This window comes from Peromyscus californicus, unplaced genomic scaffold (assembly GCF_007827085.1).
Source record: "Peromyscus californicus insignis strain IS unplaced genomic scaffold, ASM782708v3 Scaffold_4__1_contigs__length_199733344, whole genome shotgun sequence".
In the NCBI taxonomy this organism is placed as follows: Eukaryota; Metazoa; Chordata; class Mammalia; order Rodentia; family Cricetidae; genus Peromyscus; species Peromyscus californicus.
In genome coordinates, this window is record NW_026294562.1 from 198,512,194 (window position 1) to 198,532,393 (window position 20,200).

The window sequence follows — 20,200 nt, forward strand, 5'->3', positions numbered from 1 at the left end:
CGAAGGCAGCTGAATAGGCAGTGGGCCGATGGCTTCTGATGTGCAATGGAACAGCAACTGAAACAGTTATTCTTGAAGAGTAACTAAGCTCACGCCTCTCAATAGTAAACTGGCATTTGACAGAGGGATGTGGAGAAGAACGGGATGCTGAGATGAAACCATATATACACAGCCAAGAAGAATGGACAGCTGAATTAAAAAACCATCAACAATTTCCAGAATTTAAAATCCTGAATGATGACATGACACTAGTGGAATTCAGGTGTTTCTGGTACATGGACTGCTCTCACCCAATGTGAGGTTGAACTGATGACCTTGTGTACATCTTACTTCACAAATGAGTCTGTCAGATATGCTAAGCCTATAGGCTGAAGATGATGCCCCAACACTGTGGAGAAACCTCAGGTGACTGTCCAGGCAGCTGGCTGTTTCTGTCAACTCACAAATTTTTTGGAAGTTGCTTGCATGCACTTTCTGTTTTTATTTTTGTTAGCTAATATTATTTCCTTCTTGGGTCTCTGAGGGAGTTGAAGGTTAGTTAGTTATAGTTGAAGATTAATTAGGGTAGAAAGTGAATTAGATACATTTTGGACTTAACAAAATAGGATAGATAATGAAATTATTTTCTCTGAATTTGTCAAATACAAATGGACTAGACATTGTTTAGACATTTATTACTTGTATATATTGTATATAGTCATTGTACTTTTGTATATAGTTTTTCTTTTGTTAGTTATAACCTTTTTCTTTTTTTTCCTTTTTATTAAAATAGAAAAGGGGAAATGTGGTGGTATTTTACTTGTACTGAAATGTGATTTTAATTGTATGTTAATAAATAAAGTTGTCTGGGGGTCAGAGCTATTAGAGCCATAGCAAGTGCATGGCGGCGGTGGCGTACGCCTTTAAGGACCTGGAGGGCGGTACATTCAGGCAGTGACGAGGCAGTCACATGTTTGGGTTTACAACCAATGAGAAGGCATAACAGCTAGACTATATAAAGACACACACAGGAAGTAGGTCCCCTTTTTTTTCGGAGAGCTCTCTTGGCTGAAGAGGATCCCTGAATCAGGAAGGGTGAGGCTCTTAGCTCTGACCTCTTGGCTTTCTTCTCTGAATTGGCTCTGTGTTTCTTATTTAATAAGACCGTTGGTTACATCTACAGATTGCCATTTTTACTATGTCAATCCTACCTATCCACGAACATGGGAGATCTTTCAATTTTCTGATATCTTCTTCAATTTCTTTCTTCAGAGACTTAAAGTTCTTATCATACAGGTTGTTCATTTGCTTAGTTAGAGTTACTCCAAGATATTTTATATTATTTGTGGCTATTGGAAAGGCTATTATATATTATCATTTGTATATAGGAGGGCTACTAATTTTTTTTAGTTAATCTTGTATCCTGCCACCTTACTGAAGGTGTTCATCAGCTGTAGGAGTTCCCTGGTAGAATTTTGGGGGACACTTATGTATACTATCAAATCATCTCCAAATAGTAAAAGCTTGACATCTTTATTTCCTATTTGTATCCTGTTGATCTTCTTTTGTTGTCTTACTGCTCTAGCTAGAATTTCAAGCACTATGTTGAATAAGTATGGGGAGAGTGGAGAGCCTTGTCTCTTTCCTGATTTTAGTGGAATCACTTTGAATTTCTCTCAGTTTAACTTAATGTTGGCTATTGGCTTGCTGTAAATTGCCTTTATTATGTTTAGGTATGTTCCCAGTATTCCTGATCTCTCTAAAACCCTTATCATGGTGGTGGATTTTGACAAGGGCCTTTTCAGCATCCAGTGAGCTAATCATGTTGTTTTTTCTCTCAGTTTGTTTATATGGTGTATTAAATTGACAGATTTTTGTATGTTGGACCACCCTTGCATCTCTGGGATGAAGCCTACTTGATCATGGTGGATAACTTTTTTGATGTGTTCCTGGATTTGGTTAGCTAGTATTTTATTGAGTATGTTTGCATCAATGATCATGAAGGAGATTGGTCTGTATTTCTCTTACTTTGTTGTATTTTTGTGTGGTTTGGGTATCAGGGTAACTGTAGCCTCATAAAAAGAATTTGGTAATGTTCCTTCTGTTTCTATTGTGTGGAACAATTTGAAGAGTATTGATGTTAGTTCTTTGAAAATCTGGTAGAATTCTGTGATGAAACCATCTGGTCCTTGGCTTTTTTTGTTTGGGAGACTTTTAATGACCATTTCTATTTCCCTAGAGGTTATTGTTCTATATAAATAGTTTATCTGGTCTTGATTTAACTTAGGTATGTGGTACCTATCCAGAAAACTGTCCATTTTTTTCAGATTTTCCAACTTTGAGGAGTATAGATTTTTTTTATTTTTATTTTACAATACAATTCGGTTCTACATATCAGCCACGGATTCCCTTGTTCTACCCCCTCCCGCCCCTCTCCCCTTCCCCCCAGCCTACCCCCTATTCCCACCTCCTCCAGGGCAAAGCCTCCCCCAAGGACTGAGATCAACCTGGTAGACTCAGTCCAGGCAGGTCCAGTCCCCTCCTCCCAGGCCAAGCCAAGCAACCCTGCATAAGCCTCCGGTTTCAAACAGCCAACTCATGCAATGAGCACAGGACCTGGTCCAACTGCCTGGGTGCCTCCCAAACAGATCAAGCCAATCAACTGTCTCACCCATTCAGAGGGTCTGATCCAGTTGGGGGCCCCTCAGCCATTGGTTCACAGTTCATGTGTTTCCATTCGTTAGGCTATTTGTCCCTGGCGTACAGATTTTTGAAGTATGACCTGATGTTTTTCTGGATTTCCTCATTGTCTATTGTTATATCCCCCTTTTCATTTCTGATTTTGTTAATTTGGATTCTCTCTCTCTCTCTCTCTCTCTCTCTCTATACATATATATATATATATATATATATATATATATATATATATATATATATATATATGCTTTTTGGTTAATATGGATAAGGGCTTGTCTATCTTGTTGATTTTCTCAATGGACCAACTCTTTGTTTCATTGATTCTTTGTATTGTTCTCTTTGTTTCTATTTTATTGATTTCAGCTCTCAATTTGATTATTTCCTGGCATCTGTTTCTCCTGAGTGAGTTTGCTTCTTCTTGTTGTAGAGCTTTCAGGTGTTAAGTCACTAGTATGCAATTTCTCTATCTTCTTTATGTGGGCATTTAGAGCTATGAATTTTCCTCTTAGCACTGCTTTCATAGTGTCCCATAAATTTGGGTATGTTGTACATTCGTTTTTATTGAATTCTAGGAAATATTTAATTCCTTTCTTTATTTCTTCCTTGACGCATTGGTGATTCATTTGGGCATTATTCAATTTCCATGAGATTGTAGGCTTTCGGTAATTTTTGTTGTTGTTGAAATCTAACTTTATGCCATGGTGGTCCGATAAGATACAGGAGGTTATTTCAGTTCTTTAGTATCTGTTGAGATTTGCTTTGTGATCAAGCATGTGATCAATTTTAGAGAAAGTTCCAAGGGGTGCTGAGAAGAATGTATATTCTCTTGTGTTAGGGTGGAATGTTCTGTAGATATTTATTAAGTCCATTTAAGTCATAATGTCTGTTTGTTCCCTTATTTACCTGTTAAGTTTCTGTCTGGCAGACCTGCCCATTGATGAGAGTGAGGTGTTGATATCTTCCACTACTAAAGTATGGGATTTGATGTGCAATTTAAGCTTTAATGAAGTTTTTTTTACAAAAGTGGGTGCCCTTGTATTTGGGGCATAAATATTTAGAATTGAGACTTCATCTTGTCAGATTTTCCCTGTAATAAATATGTAATGTCCTTCCTGATCTCTTTCAACTGATTTTAGTTTGAAGTCTATCTTACTAGATGTATGATAGCTACACCAGCTTGCTTCTTAAATCCATTTGATTGGAAAGTCTTTTCACAGCCTTTTATTCTGAGGTAGTGTCTGTCTGTTAAGTTGAGGTGTGTTTTTTGTATGCAGCAGAAGGATGGATTTTGTTTTCATATCCATTCTGTTAGCCTGTGTCTTTTTATAGGTGAATTGAGTCCATTGATATTGATGGATATTAAGAACCAGTGATTGTTAATTCCTATTTTTTTTTGGTTGTTGTATTGTGTTTTTCCCTTCTTTGGTATTTGTTGATGTGAGACTATCTATTGCCTGTGTTTTCATAGGTGTATCTAACTTCCTTGGTTGGAATTTTCCTTTGAGTGCTTTCTGTAGGGCTGGATTTGTGAAAAGATACTGTTTAAATCTGGCTTATCATGGAATATTCTGTTTACTCCATCTATGTTTATTGAGAGTTTTGCTGTGTAAAATAGTCTGGGTTGGCATCCATGGTCTCTTAGTGTCCACGTAATATCTGTCCAGGACCTTCTGGTTTTTAGAGTCTCCGTTGAGAAGTCAGGTGTTATTTTTATGGATCTGCCTTTATATGTTACTTGGCCTTTTTCCTTTGCAGCTATTAATATTTTTTCTTTATTCTGTATGTTTAGTGGTTTGATTATTATGTTGCAAGAGGACTTTTTTTTTTGGATCCAGTCTATTTGGTGTTCTGTAAGCTTCTTGTATCTTTATAGGCATTTCCTTCTTTTGGTTGGAAATGTATTCTTCTATGAATTTGTTGAATATATTTTCTGTGCCTTTGAGTTGGTATTCTTCTCCTTCTTCGATCCCTATCATTCTTAGGTTTGGTCTTTTCATGGTGCCTCAAATTTCCTGGACTTTTTGGGTCATAACTTTGTTGGCTTTAGTGTTTTCTTTGACTGATGAATCTATTTCCTCTAAGGTATCTTGAATGCCACAGATCTGCTCTTCCATCTCTTGCATTCTATTGGCTATGCTTGCATCTGTAGTTCCTGTTTGTTTACTCAGTTTTTCCACTTTCAGCATTTCCTCAGTTTGTGTCTTCTTTATCAAAAAGATTTCAATTTTCCAATCTTGAACTGTTTTCCTCCCTTGCCTAATTCCTTTCTCTTGGCCTTCTTTAAGGGATTTGTTTGACTTTCCCTCAATTTCTTTAAGGGAATTTTTCATTTCCTCTTTAAAAATATCTAGCATCTTCTTAAGGTCATTTTAAGGTCTATTTCTTCTGTTTCTTCTGTGTTGGGATATTCAGGTCTTGCTGATGTAGGTTCTGATGCAGCTATATTGGTTTTTTTGTTGTTATTGACTGTATTTTTGCACTACCCATCTCTTTCTCCACTTGGTAAAAGTGGTGTCTATGTCTGAGGGAGGCTCTCTTGGTCTAATTGATACTCTTGTTCCAGTGGAAGCTCTTGGTCTAATTGGTGCTGATGGACTCTTTGTCTCAGGTAGCAGCTCTTAGTCCAATTGGTTCTTGTGGCCTCTGTCTCAGGGAGTAGCTGCAATCTTGATACCTCTTAGCCCAATTGGTGCCATTGGGCTCTGTCTCAGGGAACAGTCTCGAAGAGTAGGTGGGATTTGGGGGAGGTGGGGCTTGGGTTATAGGGTCTGATGGGAGATGGTGGTAGTCTGTTCTGTCTGCAGGAGGTCTGCCTCTGCCGACTGGCTTGAAACTGGGACTGCAATGGGTGGTGGTGTAGGGGTGCAGGGTTATGGCCCTGGGTCCAAAGCCTAGGAACTGGGATGTTCAGGTATGAGGATAAAGACTCACCTCAGTCCAATCGGGTGCTGACAGGCTCTGTCTCAGGAAAGAGTTGCAGACTTTGAGGTTGGGTGGGATTTGGGAGAGGTGGGTCTTGTATAAATATTATTGACAAAATAATTTCATGAGTCTGAGTCCTGTTTTGTTGCCCATAATATCTTTGCAGTCTTGAGAACGTGTGATTTTCCCAACCAACATCCAAGTCTCAACATTTCAAGTCACCATTTTGCTCAGAGAAGTGATTTTTGGAACTGTTTAAGGAAGAAATTTTAAATGACAGAATAGACCACAAGGATTTGACAATAGGAATAGTGTTCTTACTTCAGAGTACAGTTGGAATTGTTGGAAATTTCTCTCTTCTTTCCTGCTACCTCATCCATTACTACACTGAACAGACATTAAAGAACACAGATTTGATTCTTACACACATGTTCACAGCCAACTCCTTGATCATTTTTTCTAAAGGATTACTCCACACAATGAGAGCTTTTGGGGTGGAAAAGTTCATCAATGATTTTGGCTGTGAATTTCTTTTGTATATTCAAAGAGTAGGCAGAAACATGTCCATAGGAATGACTTGCTTCTTGAGTGTTTTCCAGGCCATCACTATCAGCCCTGTGAACTCTTTTTGGTTGTGTCTTAAAGTCAAAGCTCCAAAGCACATTGGTCTCTTCACTTCCCTCTGCTGGATTCACTGTATGTCAATAAATATGGTTTTCCCTGTGTATAGGTATATCAAGGGGAACATCAATAATCTGGCACATAAGAGTGGCATGAAATACTGCTCCACATTAAGTCATGATGATCACACAAGCTCATTATACACAGCATGTTTTGTTGTTCCTGAAATTTTGTTTTCTGTCATCATTGTTTGGTCCAGCATCTCCATGATTATCGTTCTGTATAGGCACAAACAACGGGTTCAGTATATCCACAGCACCAGTGTTTCCTCCAGTACATCCACTGAGTCCAAAGCCACCCACCACATAATGGCTCTGGTGTTGACATTTATAGGCTTTTATGCCCTCTCTTTCATCTTACAAGGTTGCATTGCTCTCGTATATAACCCTAGTTGGTGGCTGATGAACATTACTGCAATCATTTCTATGTGTTTTCCTACTTTGGGGCCCTTTGTTATGAGCCATGATTCACAGTGCCAATGTTGTGCTTTTCAGGAGTAAGAAATCAAAAAATCTCATAATGTTATTACAGGTATAATGATTGTATGGTCTCATTCCCATATCATCTAAATTTTAAGTTTCTCTTCTTATATAAACCACCAACATACAGCTTATTCCACAGCCATTAGTCTTCTTAAGGGAAATTGTACCTTGTGTTTGGATTTTAAGTTGTTGTAACTACTATCTATAATATCGCAGCAGACATGATTGAAACAGACTGTTATTTTGCAAGAAAATTGTACTCTGTTTTTATAAATCATAAATCCATTTCCTTGTGGCAAATTGAATAAGTTAGACCTCAATTCAGTTCTGGATTCTTGTGTGGCCAAGTAATGTACTCAGTGGAGAACTTTTCCAGAAAGAAACACAGTAAATAATAATTGTGTTGGACCTGCCTCAACTGAATCTACCAGGCTTGGCTGACACCCCAGGGGAGACCTTGCCCTGGAGGAGGAGGGAATGGGAGATGAATTGGGGGGGAATATTGGGGGGTGGGAGGATGGAAGACAAGGGGAATTTTGGGCTGATATGTAAAATTAAATTAATTAAAAAATAAAAATATTAAAAAACATATAATTGTGCATGTTGTGTAATAACTTTTCAAAATTTATTTATTTATAGTATGAATCTTTTACATCATGTATCTTGATCCCATTCATATCCCTCTCCCTTTGCATCTTCCCTCTACCCCGTACCCCCATCCCACAAAAAATGAAATTTTAGAGGAAAAAGGAAAGAAATTAAAGAGAAAAAAATTAAAAATCTTGTTGAGGAAGTTCCAGTGTGATACAGTGAGTCATATAAAATACTTTGTCCATATATCTTTATTTGCAAGTATTCATTTTAACTTGTCATTCTTCTTCAAGCTCTCTGGTTTCTCTACACTATCAATTCTAACCAACACTAGGACTTTTCCTGGGTTTCTAGTTGTTGCCCTGTGTTGCAGAGATCCTGCATGTTTGGGTCTACAGTTCAGGTTCCTATGTGTGATATGGCAGATAATAAATGGGGTGGATGTTTGGTTAGGCCATGTCATAGCCGTCGGTGTGAACCTGGGAAATTGTAGGATTAGTCTGCCAGATGCTTAATGTGGAGAACTCACCCTTGTTCACTACTTCAGGGCTAGCTCATCCACATCTCCACCAGCAGGGTTTTGTTTATGTGTTGCCCCTTTAAGGTGCAGGGCCTGCTATCTGGCTCTTGTGACCTCACAGCCAGTTCCAACACTTGCCTCAGGTGTTGAGGGGTAATTGTCTTTCCTCCATCCGTGCTGCCATGGGACAAGTGAGAAATGTGGGCTGCTCTCCCATACTACTTCAGGGCTGGCTAACTCATACATTCACTAGCAGGGTTGACTCCAACTATAGATACTTTACATGACAAGTTTCACAGAATTTTATGTGAATAACCAAATCATTTATCCTGTCAGAATCCCTCTTCTCCAAAATACTGAAACATTCTGCACTGTGATGTAGATGTAATTATAAGTAGTTTTATTAAATAAGAAACACAAAGCCAAATGCAGAGTTAAAAGCCCAAAAGGTCAGAGCACTAGTGAATAGCCCTTAACTTACCAGTCACTGCTATCCTTCCCCTCAGAAAGAAACCTACTTCCTTTGTGTCTGTCTTTTCATTGACTTTCTGTTCTGCTTTCTCATTGGTTGTAAACCCAACCACATGACCTCCTCATCACTGCCTGTCTATATAGACCTCTAGGTCTCTATGGTTGGTATTGAGATTAAAGGCATGTGTCTCCATGCTGGCTGTATACTTGAGCACACAGAGATTCTGCCTGTCATGTGATCAGGATAAAGGGTTTGTGCTACCAATGCCAGACTTCTAAGTGGCTTGCTATTAGCTGTGACCCCCAGGCAAGTTTATTTATTAGCATATAAATACAATCACATTTCAGTACAAATAAAATATCACCATCTGATACAGATTAACTGGTTCTGTTAGGATGGCAGCACAGCCTACAAACTATGCTGATTGGGACATAGAGAGTATTAACTCCAACTTTATAGATATCTAGAGATTTCTTAATGGGCCTTCATGAAATAACAGCTCTTACTATTGATATAGAGGGAAATGTGAGCTTTATTTTATTTGACTCCAGAATAATTTATTCTTATTTATTATTTATTTTTATATATTTTACATATTTTTATATAATTTATTATCATCCGTACTTCAGAAATTCACATTGAACCAAAGTTCTAATGAGTTTGTTTATAAATCTCATAAAGATAGTTGCCAGAGTCCAGCTCCAGCAGGTTTCTGAGTCACAAGACAAAGGTATGAAGTTGGGGAAAAATGAAGGGTCTGACTACCTTTGTCTTTCAAACAGGTGAAGTCAAATAACTCAAGCTATTTTTATTTATACAAGTTCTAATGCATTTAATCATGAGCAGTTACATTTCTCTTTAATCATTTTCTGAGTCACTCTCATTTATTCCATTTAGTTTCTTTTCCTCTTCCTTACTCCCTTGACATCACTAATTCTTATATTGCAAGCCAAATGATTATATCTAGTCAGGCACATCTTATTCTTATTGTGTCCTAGCTGGCAGCAAACATGCAGTTACCAAAAAGGATACTCATGCCCTTCCCACTACACCCTATGTCCTTAACAATGTGATAGTTTTGTATTTTTGTGATCAGCTGAGTGTATGATGCCATATGTAGGATATTGTTTTCAAGTATAAGTCAATTTCTAAATAATCCATTTATCACTTTTATGTGAACAATAGTTTTAATCCTATTCTTTATACATTCTCAAAATGGTAATGATTTAACTCTTAAACTGATGGGACCATGCTGTGGGATGTTCTGTATGGCAAATGTGTTGCTCATTAGTCAATACATAAAACACTGATTGGCCATTGACTAGGCAGGAAGTGTAGGCGGGACAAGGAGGAGAATAAAGCTGGGAAGTGGAAGCCTGAGTCAGAGAGACACTGCCAGCCGCCACGATGACAAACAGCATGTAAAGATGCCGGTAAGCCATGAGCCATGTGGCAAGGTATAGATTAATAGAAATGGATTAATTTAAGCTGTAAGAACAGTTAGCAAGAAGCCTGCCATGGCCATACAGTCTGTAACCAATATAAGTCTCTGTGTTTACTTGGTCGGGTCTGATGGCTGTGGGACTGGCAGGTGAGAGAGATTTGTCCTGACTGTGGGCCAGGCAGGAAAACTCTAGCAACAGGACCAAGTTCATATTGTCCTGCTATTTTAACACGTACTTTTACTTCCAAAGGGAAGAGAGTTTTAGCTGAAAGAAAAATCTAACCATTCATGTGCTAAAAGCAGCGAGATGTCTGGCCTTTCATATCCTTTACCTTTTCCTTATGTGTCCCTATAAAATTTTAATGTCATCTTTTAAGAAATTATCTCCCAAGTTCTTAAGTTCTTTGGAATATAGTTATCTCTTTTTAGAATAGTTAAGTAAGAAAGAATCATTAACCTCCTGCTTGCTCAAGAGTGTAGATGTAACCAACCATCTTATTAAATAAGAAACACAGAACCAATGCAAAGAAGAAAGACAAGAGGTCAGAGCTAAGAGCTAAAACCTTACCCTTCCTCCTGTGGTGGTCCTACCTCTCCGAACCCGAGCTACCCCTGTGTTAAAGTCTTTATATAGAGTTTCTGTTCTGCCTTCTCATTGGTTGTAAACCCAATCACATGACCACCTCATCACTGCCTGTCTGTACAGACCTCCAGGTCTTCTATGATTGGTATTGAGATTAAAGGCATATGTCTCCAATGCTGGCTGTATCCCTGAATACACTGTGGGATGGTCTGTATGTCAAATGTGTTGCTGATTGATCAATGAATAAATCACTGATTGGCCTGTGGCCAGGCAGGAAGTGTAGGCGGGACAAGGAGGAGAATAAAGCTGGGAAGTGGAAGGCTGAGTCAGAGAGACGCTGCCAGCCGCCACGATGACAAACAGAATGTGAAGATGCTGGTAAGCCACGAGCCATGTGGCAAGGTATAGATTTATAAAAATGGATTAATTTAAGCTGAAAGAACAGTTAGCAAGAAGCCTGCCATGGCCATACAGTTTGAAACCAATATAAGTCTCTGTGTTTACTTGATCGGGTTTGAGCGGCTGTGGGACTGGCGGGTGAGAGAGATTTGTCCTGACTGTGGGCCAGGCAGGAAAACTCTAGCAACAGAGATCTACTTGGCTCTGCCTATCAAGTGCTGGGATTACAAGCATACACCACCACTGCCCGGCTTTCCTATGGCTTGCTAATAGCTCTGACCCCCGGGCAACTTTATTTATTAACATAAAAATAACATTTTAGTACAAAATAAAATATCACCATACAGGAGGACTGTGAAAGATTTCCTTGAAAGACATCAGAGATGCTTAATTTCTTTTTAGAAACCTCTAGAAAAATTATCAGCTTTTGTTCCCAGTAAACTCAGCTAAAAATCACAACTGACAAAACAAACTAAGAATTACCATGAGAATAAGCATAGCAAAAGTTAAAGAGGCCTGAAGCCCCTGAGCTCTCTAGAATCAGTGCAGGGTTCTGCAGCAGTGCTTCTATAGTTCACTGGCAAGTAGACGGGATACTACAAAGGACCTTGATTAAGGAGCCCCATTCGTAAAACATTCATGCGCTATTCCCAGGGTGACAACAAGGCTTCTGACAGACAGTAATTAGGAAAATTATGGAAAAGTAATAAGTATACATGATCCATAGATTTAAAAAGTTATCACACAATTTTAAACCTGGCCCTCAGCAGCTAGACTTCAGTGAAGCTACCACCCTATGGCATGTGGTTGGGGCTGGTGAAACTCAGCCAAGTAAGGGCCAGGGGTTCTAACCCTGGGCCACCAATGGTTTCAGCAAAGCCCTCACCGAATGCCATGTAGCCAAGGTAGGCAGAACGCAGCAAAACACACCAATCAGAAGTCTGCATATGGCACAGGGCAACTGGGCACTATAATGATCTCCTTTTGTTATGAGGAAGCATGGCCCAGCCCAGCTTCATGATGACCTGAGTATGACAAAGAGACCCACATCCAGTCCTGGGACTGTCCAGCACCAGCCTGATGGGCCCTATTAAAGTGAGTAGGGGTATAATATGGCATATTATGGGAGAAAGAGAGAGAGGGAGGCAGGTGTTCAGGCCCTTCGGACAGAGGCATATCTGAACAGAGGGAGGGATTGGAATGAGATGGTGAGGCAACTGACCTCTTGACCAGCAGCAACACACTGGAAAGCAAGCTCTGCACTTTGTCTGGCAGCTCTGCTAAGATGACATGTTTATGAGAGTACAGGTGAGCTAACTCTGAGGACAGGAGCATGGGAGACCTAGTCCCATCCCTAATGGGCCAGAGAAAAGAATCTAGAATTGCAAAGAGATATCAAAGGAGTGAACTCTCTCAGAATTTGATGAATGTTTGAACACAGGTTATTGAGAGCTGCTGGTAGCAAAAGGCCATGGGAGTATACAGCAGGTGACAACTAGTGTTCAAAAGATCAACACATCAGAGTCAATGATTCTGATGGGGGACTAAACCAAAATACAGAACGTTTTGGAATTATTGCCCATTGAATGAATTGTCTGTTTCTTCTTGTAGATGTTTTTGTGCCATTACATATATGTTATCTGCCCTTTACCATGTATCTTCTTGTAATGTATATCTGTAATCTCATGGTTATATGTCAGTCTTATGGACACATATATATGTGGGTGGTCAGGAAGATGAATTTTCATTTAGCTGTATAATTTTGATATGCACAAAATATACTAGGATATCATCATTCATAGCAATATCCATTGTCCTACAAGACCGTAGACATTTAAAATCTGCTTTGTTCCTTTGACTCAGACTACCACAGAAAATAAAAATCTCTCCTCAGTCTAACACAAACTACATTCATTTAGCTCATTTTACCTCAGAGCAAGTTCAAACCACACAAAACAACTTTGTAAATAAATCGTAAGTTTAAAACTTGACAATTGTGCACAAAGTCAGAATCACAGGTGTTAATTCTGACTCATCAGGGACTAATACTGCTGTTTCAACATGTAAGATGATTCTTTCAGCATACTTAGTTTCAGTAACTATGTTGAGATGTTTTGGAAAATTGATTAATACTACCAGAGTAGCATATAATTCCAATTTTTGAACCAAATCATAAGGCCTTTGTACCACTTTACTTAAATTTTCTGATTTGTATCCTGCCTTTTCTTGTTTGCTTGCATGTTTATAAAATGTAGGGGCTTCAGCTATTGGTGTTTCCTTTACAATGTGAGGCAAGATCTAGTTAGCTGTCTTTATAAACTTAATTCTATTGCTTTTGGGATATTTGTGGTTAATCTCTCCCCAAAAACTACTGCAAGGTCTTTGCCAAAGTTCACTTTCTGCCCTTAATTTGTCAGTTTCATCATTAGTTAAAGGTATTATAGTTTCTGCTGGGTCTATTCCTGATAATTGATGAAATCTCAATTTTCTTTTAAAATCAACTCAGAGATCTTTCCCACATAAGTTTTTTAATTTTTTACTCTGTTTATTTGGTAGAAATATCCATTCCAATATAATATCTTCCCTCTGCATTGAAATTCTTGTAGGGGGATACTTAGAGGGTAAAATAACCAAAATGCAATCAAGCTTTGGATCCACAAATTCCATATGTGCATCCTGTATTTTTTTTCCTCCAAAGCCAATTCATTCTCAGCTTCATCTTATAATTCTCTTGGATTATTTAAGTCCTTGTCACCCTCTAAGGTTTTGAAAAAATTACTCAGGTCATCATTTTTTACCTCAACAACAGTACATAGGCAGGAAATGTCTCCAAATAATCTTTGAAAGTCATTAATAGTCCGTAATTAATTTCTCCTAATTTGCACCTTTTGGGGTCAAATTTTTTGTGCACCTACTTTATATCCTAATAATTAGTAGAATCTCATCTTTGGATCTTTTCAGGAGCAATTTGTAATCCACAAAAAGGCAAAATTTTCTTTATTTCTTGAAACATTCTTTCTAAACTCTGTACATTTGAAACAGCTAGTAAAATGTCTTCCATGTAATGATAAATTATAGATTTAGGAAACTGTTTACATATTACTTCCATAGGCTGTAATACAAAATATTGGAACAGGGTTGGGCTATTTAACATTCCCTGTGGGAGGATTATCCATTGATATCTCTTGACTGGCTGGGAATTATTATAAGTAGGAACTATGAAGACAAACTTTTCTCTGTCTTTTTCTTTTCTTTCTTTTTTTATGGTGAAAAGGTATATTTAGAATTAGCCAGCTGGTCTCAGTTTAGATGATCTCAATTTTGTTGGCAACATCCAGAGCATCATAGTCAGAAGCCCACCAAACATACGAACATATGCCTTCTTCTCTCCATCAGGCCTTATGAGGGTGTTTGACCACATCAATGTCATAGAGTTTCTTGACAGCCTGTTTGATCTAGTGCTTGTTGGCCTTGACATCCACAATGAACACAAGTATGTTGTTGTCTTCTATCTTCTTCATGGCTGACTCAGTGGTCAGGGGGAATTTGATGATGGCATAGTGGTCAAGCTTGTTTCTCCTGGGTGCACTCTTTTGAGGATATTTGGGCAGCCTCTGGACCCTCAGTGTCTTGGGTTGCCAGAACGTGGGTGACATGTGGATCTTCTTCTTTTTGTGGCTGTGGACACCTTTCAGTACTGCCTTCTTGTCTTTCAAGGCCTTCGCTTTGACTTTGGCTTTGGGAGGGGCAGGAGCTTCCTTCTTCACTTTCAGAGCCATCTTGGTGAAAAGGCCTCTGTCTTTTTCTTGTAAGGGTATTGAGAAGAAACAGTCTTTTAAATCAATAACTATGAGAGGCCATCCTTTAGGTAACAGAGTAGGCAAAGGAATTCCAGATTGTAAAGAGTCCATTGGCTGAATTACATTGTTGATTTCATAGATATGCTACCATTCTCCACTTACCCAAATTTCTTTTTAATAACAAATACAGGAGAATTCCAAGGGCTGGTGGATTCTTCAATATGCTGAGCCCTTAACTGCTCTTGTACCTGTTTTTCTGAGGCCTGTAGTTTCTCTATTGTTAAAAGTCATTGCTGAACCCATACAAGCTTGTGTGGTAACCATTTTAAAGATAGAGCTGTTTGTATCTTTGAAAGATCAGTAGCTGTTAAAACTTGTTCTTGTACAATCTGGTTGGTCAGAGACTGTTCTTTATAATACCTTCTTATATTTTTCTCAGAAACATATGTTAGTTTATGGTTTATTTCTGAGATTAGAGGAATGTTAATCTCAGTATTCAATTGTTGTAATAGATCACAGCTGTAGATTCATAGGTGTATTAGCCACATATAGCTTTAAATTTTCTCTCTGTCCTTGCTGCCCTATACAGTTGACTCATCTTGTACTCTGTTTCATTTGAGAAATGTTCCAATCCTTAACAGCTGAACATTTATCTCCTGAAAAGGACAATATCTATGTCAAGATTCTGGTGCAATTATTGCTATTTCCCCACGTGTGTCTACAAGACCTTCAATAAGAACTTCATTTATTCATGTTTTTAATTTTTATCTTTGTTCATTTATAGAAGTTTGCCAAAAAATTTGCTTTATCATTTCCCCCCAATTTTTTGTTCTCTCTACTATAGCTGTTCTACCACCCCGAGCAGTTTGTTTTTTTACAATAGATATTTGGTTATTTAATTTCTTTAGGAACAGGTTTCTTCTATGATGGCAGGAAAGGATCGAACTGAATTTTCCATGGGGGCCTGTATGAGGCCCCTCAAGGAGTTTCCTGATGGCAAAGGCAAAGGATTACCTTGTCCCTTGGAGACCTACATTTGTTAGTCCAATGTGTGCCTTTATTCCATCTTCTGAATATTTGAGAAGGGAGGGGTGTCCTGTTGGGATTACTCCTTGAAAAAACATTGTTTCTAGGAATGTCCTGTTTACATTCCATTTTCATTGATCTTATTTACCACATTTGAAACATCTGACATTATATTTTTCTTCAAACCTCTGGAAATCACCTCTCCTATCCAAGTACCATCATGGTCATGTGATTCAATATTAATTGTATCTTGGATCCAGTTCTCCAAGGGTGTGCTGATCTTGCCTTTAATGGCCTAATTACCCTTTAGTATTGTGCATTAACATTTTTTAAAAGCCAGATTATTATCTGCCTAGCTTCTGAATTTAGTATTATTCTATTTACTGCTGAAGAGAGCCTTTGTAAGAAATTGATGAAGGTTTCTTTTGGGGCCTGTATAACTTTTCTAAATGACTCTCCTACTTCTTCAACTCTACACCAAGCATTCAAGACTGCCATTCAGAATAAAAATTAGGGTGTGGCCATCATATAAAAATTATCTTTCTATATCAGCATAATTCCCTTCTCCAAGCAGTTGATCTTGGGAAATTTTCATACCTCTAACCCTGCATAATTGTTCTGTAGTCTTAGCCTCCTCTTTCTACTAGGTCCTCCACTGTAACTGGGTTTCAGCCTCTAAAACAGCTGTAACCAAAACTTTCTAGTCTTGAAGGATAATTCTATTACAATTTGACCAAGAGTTTAACCTCTATTTTACAAAAGGAGAATACATACCATATGAGACTATAGCTTCCTTGACTCTCCTCAAATCTAACACTTGCACAGGAGTCCAATCATCTCATACAGTGCCTTGAGATTTGGCAGTTCCTGTAAGGTTACTGGATAGATTAAGTTTCGCTGTTTGAAAGCATTAGGCTGTTTCTCTGTAACCATACAATACAATGCTGAGATAGGTTCACCTTTAAATTCTTCTGTCTGGATCTGAATATGTGTATGATCTGCTTTAACAAGTTTTTCTAAAACTTTTATCTTGCCACTCATATTAACCAACATTTTGGAAGATAAAAATGCAAGTGATCAAACAATATTCATGATTGATATTATGCAAATCCCATCAATATTAATTTTCCTCTCATTTAATTGTGCAATTTTTGACTGCTTAATGTTATCAAACAGAGACAAAATTCCTTTCATTAATGTTCCCCATTTTTTAATGTGGGAATAAAATTCTCTTTTAAATAATTTCTCTCTTTAGGAAATCTTACTTGACTCACAGTACAAGCCTGAGGGAGTTTCAAGGTAGCTACCTGGTACTGAATTAGTCTAAGATAGAGATCCAGAGAGATACCACAACCCACCAGTAGAGAAGAAGACAAAGAGACTCTGGCTCATATTGGGTGCAGACTCCAGCTGCATGCATCTAAGGCCTGAGTCCAGGCAAATGGCTTTTTAGTGAATTCCTGCCACAAACATAGGGTCGCCAGATGTAACATGAATTGCTAAATGGTCTTATTAATAAAAAACCTGGAGCCAGATATTGGGGTGAAAGCTAAAAGATCAGAAGAATAGAAAAAGCCAGCTACAAGTTCTTCCCATTAGGAAATCCTCATCCCAAGATAGCTACTTCTTGTATTATATGCCTTGTATACCTTTCTTTGCCCTGCCATCTTACTTCCTCTCTCTGCCCAGCTACATCACTTGCTCTTTCCACTCAGCTCTGTTATTTCCTGTCTGTCTGTCTATACAGACCTCCAGACATCAAGGGTTAACTAGTGCTGGGATTAAAGGCATGTACCACCATGCCTGGCTCTCTTTGCAGTGTGCCCTTGAACTCACAGAGATCTAGATGAATATTTGCCTCTAAAATGCTAGGATTATTACCCTTTGTTTAATATAGTGGCTGGCTTGTCCTCTGTTTCGCAGGCAAGTTTTATTTGTTAGGATTGCAAAGAGTCTCCTGTAAGAATCATATGGATAGTCAATTAAGATTGGTGCTAAGAATGAGAGCTAAAAAGAAGCTGAAGATTTAGAGCTTACTTAGAACAATAAAGAGTCTTGGACTGAAACAGCACTATGTGAGTAGACTCATTCCTTATCCCTCAGATTAGTTTTTCTCTGTGGCAGTACAGTCTCCTTTGAACACTGGGAGAAAGCTTTTGAGGCTGGATCTCAAGGACTTTCATTAACAGGTATATGAGGTTAATGTTATGAAGGTATCTTTATGATAAGCAAATGTTTGTCTAGCTTTTCTTTCACTAACCTAAGCTGCTTGGTAATATGACCCATGGATGGACAGCTGTCAGACAATAGCCTTGTTCCACACAGTTCTGAGGAGCTACTGTCCAACAGATTTCTTGTCCATAGCATGGACTGTCCTTGTGGATCCTGCATGCTTCAGCAATTTCACAAAACCTTGAGAAATTTCACTCCTGCTTTCAATGACAAGGAGAATTTGGCTGTTGGTGAATCTACATAATTTCCCTTCAGGAGACATTGCTTCAAATCCCCAGCCTGGGGCAAGTGAGAAAGGCCCCTTCAGCCATAACCTAACAGGACCCTGCCTGCAACTTTGTTTACTCACTGTGCCTCAGGATCTCTGAACTTTTCTTGTATATTATTAAAGGACACACCTTAATAATATACTTCCCAGGGTCTCAGAAGAGAAACTATGAACAGCAAGATTTATTTTCAGGAAATGAATCTAAGTACACTGAGCTCTTTGTCTACTTCATTCCTCTGGGATAAAATCCTATCTACACAGTTTCAGTTCTTACTCAAGCCTAGTTCCTTTCTTGCCTGATTTGTCTCTACTTTTATCGATTGTCCCTTCTAAGTTCTATCTTAAGTCTCTCATCTTAGTTCTGCCTCATCTATGTCCTTCTCATATCCTTCTTACTCATCTAGTACTTTCCTGTCTGGCTCATCCTCATCTTCCACCCTGACCTTCAGTTCTCTAGTCAAAAATCCTCTCCAGCCAAAATCCTCAAAATCCTCTCTTTGTTCTCCCTATATCTCAGTTCCCCTTAGTCTCTGAGGTGTTCAGTTATAAACCCAAGCCATAGAAATCCTCTGGCAGAGCAAGGTCACCAGGATTGAAATCCTATGGGGTCATAAAGGCAGGTAAGAATTCTCCTCAGACAGTGGCCACCAGGCTTTATTTTACAACCCAAATGAGTGCTAATGATCAGTTAGTCAAGAAGGAAATTTATGTGCTCAATCTACATTCTTAGAAGTGGTTAGGTAAGAAATTAGGAGTCTATTAGCAAGGTTATAAGGAAGGAGGGTCTCACCCTAAATTGCATAAGAAATAATGCTATTCTCCTGACCTAGGAAACAGGTGTTGTTTCATTTGGCCTTGGATACTTGATACGTATTTTAGATAAATACACTGTTAGGAGTTCTTTGAAGCATGCATAGCATTACAAGAAAATCACTTTAGGAACCAACTAGTATATATACAAAAGCTAAAATAACACCAAGACTTCTTAAGCCATGGCTTGACCTTCAGAAAAGTTCTTGACTTTTCCAAGTAGTAGCTGTTGTGATAGTAGCCGGGTTCCATTACATTTTGTTGTGGCTTGCAGCAAACTTTATCATAGTTTTTCCTCTGCATGGTGCATGAAATAGGCGATCAGTGACACTAGTGATACACTAAAAAGCTTTTGTTCCTGACACAGATCACCATATATTGTCAGGAGCTATGTCACAGGTGGGCCATGATGCAATTACAGTAGTTATCAATTGATAAATCATATGTCAAAACAGCACATGAGTGGTTATCTGATGAAGGAACCCTGTCAAGCAGGAGTCACAGGGCCACAGACTCTGAAAAAAGACTGTTGATCCTGTCTATAATTTCACTTGTGCAAAAACAGGTGTGATATCTCCACTTTACAATATATTTTTGTGTAATAGTATTTGTAATCCCATGATTACATCTCAATTATATGAACACACATATTTGTGAATGGTCAGAAGATGACTTCTCATCTAGCTGCATGATTTTGATGAATAGAAACATATTAAAATATGCTTCATAGCTAGATCTATTGCTCAATGTGGACTGTAGACACGTAGAAACCTGTTCTCTATTTTTACCCTCTCTGACAGCACACTTTGGCTGGAAAAGCACACTTATGAATTGATTACAGATAGAACTTTCATAGATAATATTTATGAATGGAATTGCAGATGTCTGACATTGTTTGGATCAAAGCCTTTCAGAACATTTATGGCAAACTAGGGTGATATTGCAGTTGTCTGGCCATGTTTTACCAAAATCCTTCAGAGATTAATAGCAACTCATGTTTCTCTAAGTTTTTTCTGCCAGCTCCACCATTTTCAGGACTGCAGCAACTCCCCTGTTCTGACTCATTGCGAAAGAAAAAAAATTATAGAAAAAGAGCATTTTAAAAGAAGGGTTGAGGGAAAAACTTCTCACACTTCACAAGGATCTCTCATGTCCTTGAGACCTGCAACTTCCTACCTGTGAGGGCTCCTGAGAAGCCACTAATTCTAATATGTCTCTCTTGAATTCTTCCAGGAGGGACTGTCTGTGGTTTCCCTCTTAGTGTGTTACCTCTTCCTCATGGGTTACTCCCAAA

General features: G+C 38.5%; 1 protein-coding gene and 1 pseudogene across 1 annotated transcript; one reads left to right on the forward strand and one right to left on the reverse strand.

Moving 5' to 3' along the window:
- Positions 1 to 5,548: 5,548 nt before the first annotated feature.
- Positions 5,549 to 6,779, forward strand: LOC128124355 (vomeronasal type-1 receptor 4-like). Its single transcript, XM_052760492.1, has 2 exons — positions 5,549 to 5,587; positions 5,859 to 6,779. Exons 1-2 carry the CDS (start codon positions 5,549 to 5,551, stop codon positions 6,777 to 6,779), a joined length of 960 nt encoding a protein of 319 aa, XP_052616452.1.
- Positions 6,780 to 14,075: 7,296 nt separating this feature from the next.
- On the reverse strand, positions 14,076 to 14,549 carry LOC128125028 (60S ribosomal protein L23a-like; annotated as a pseudogene).
- Positions 14,550 to 20,200: the final 5,651 nt, after the last annotated feature.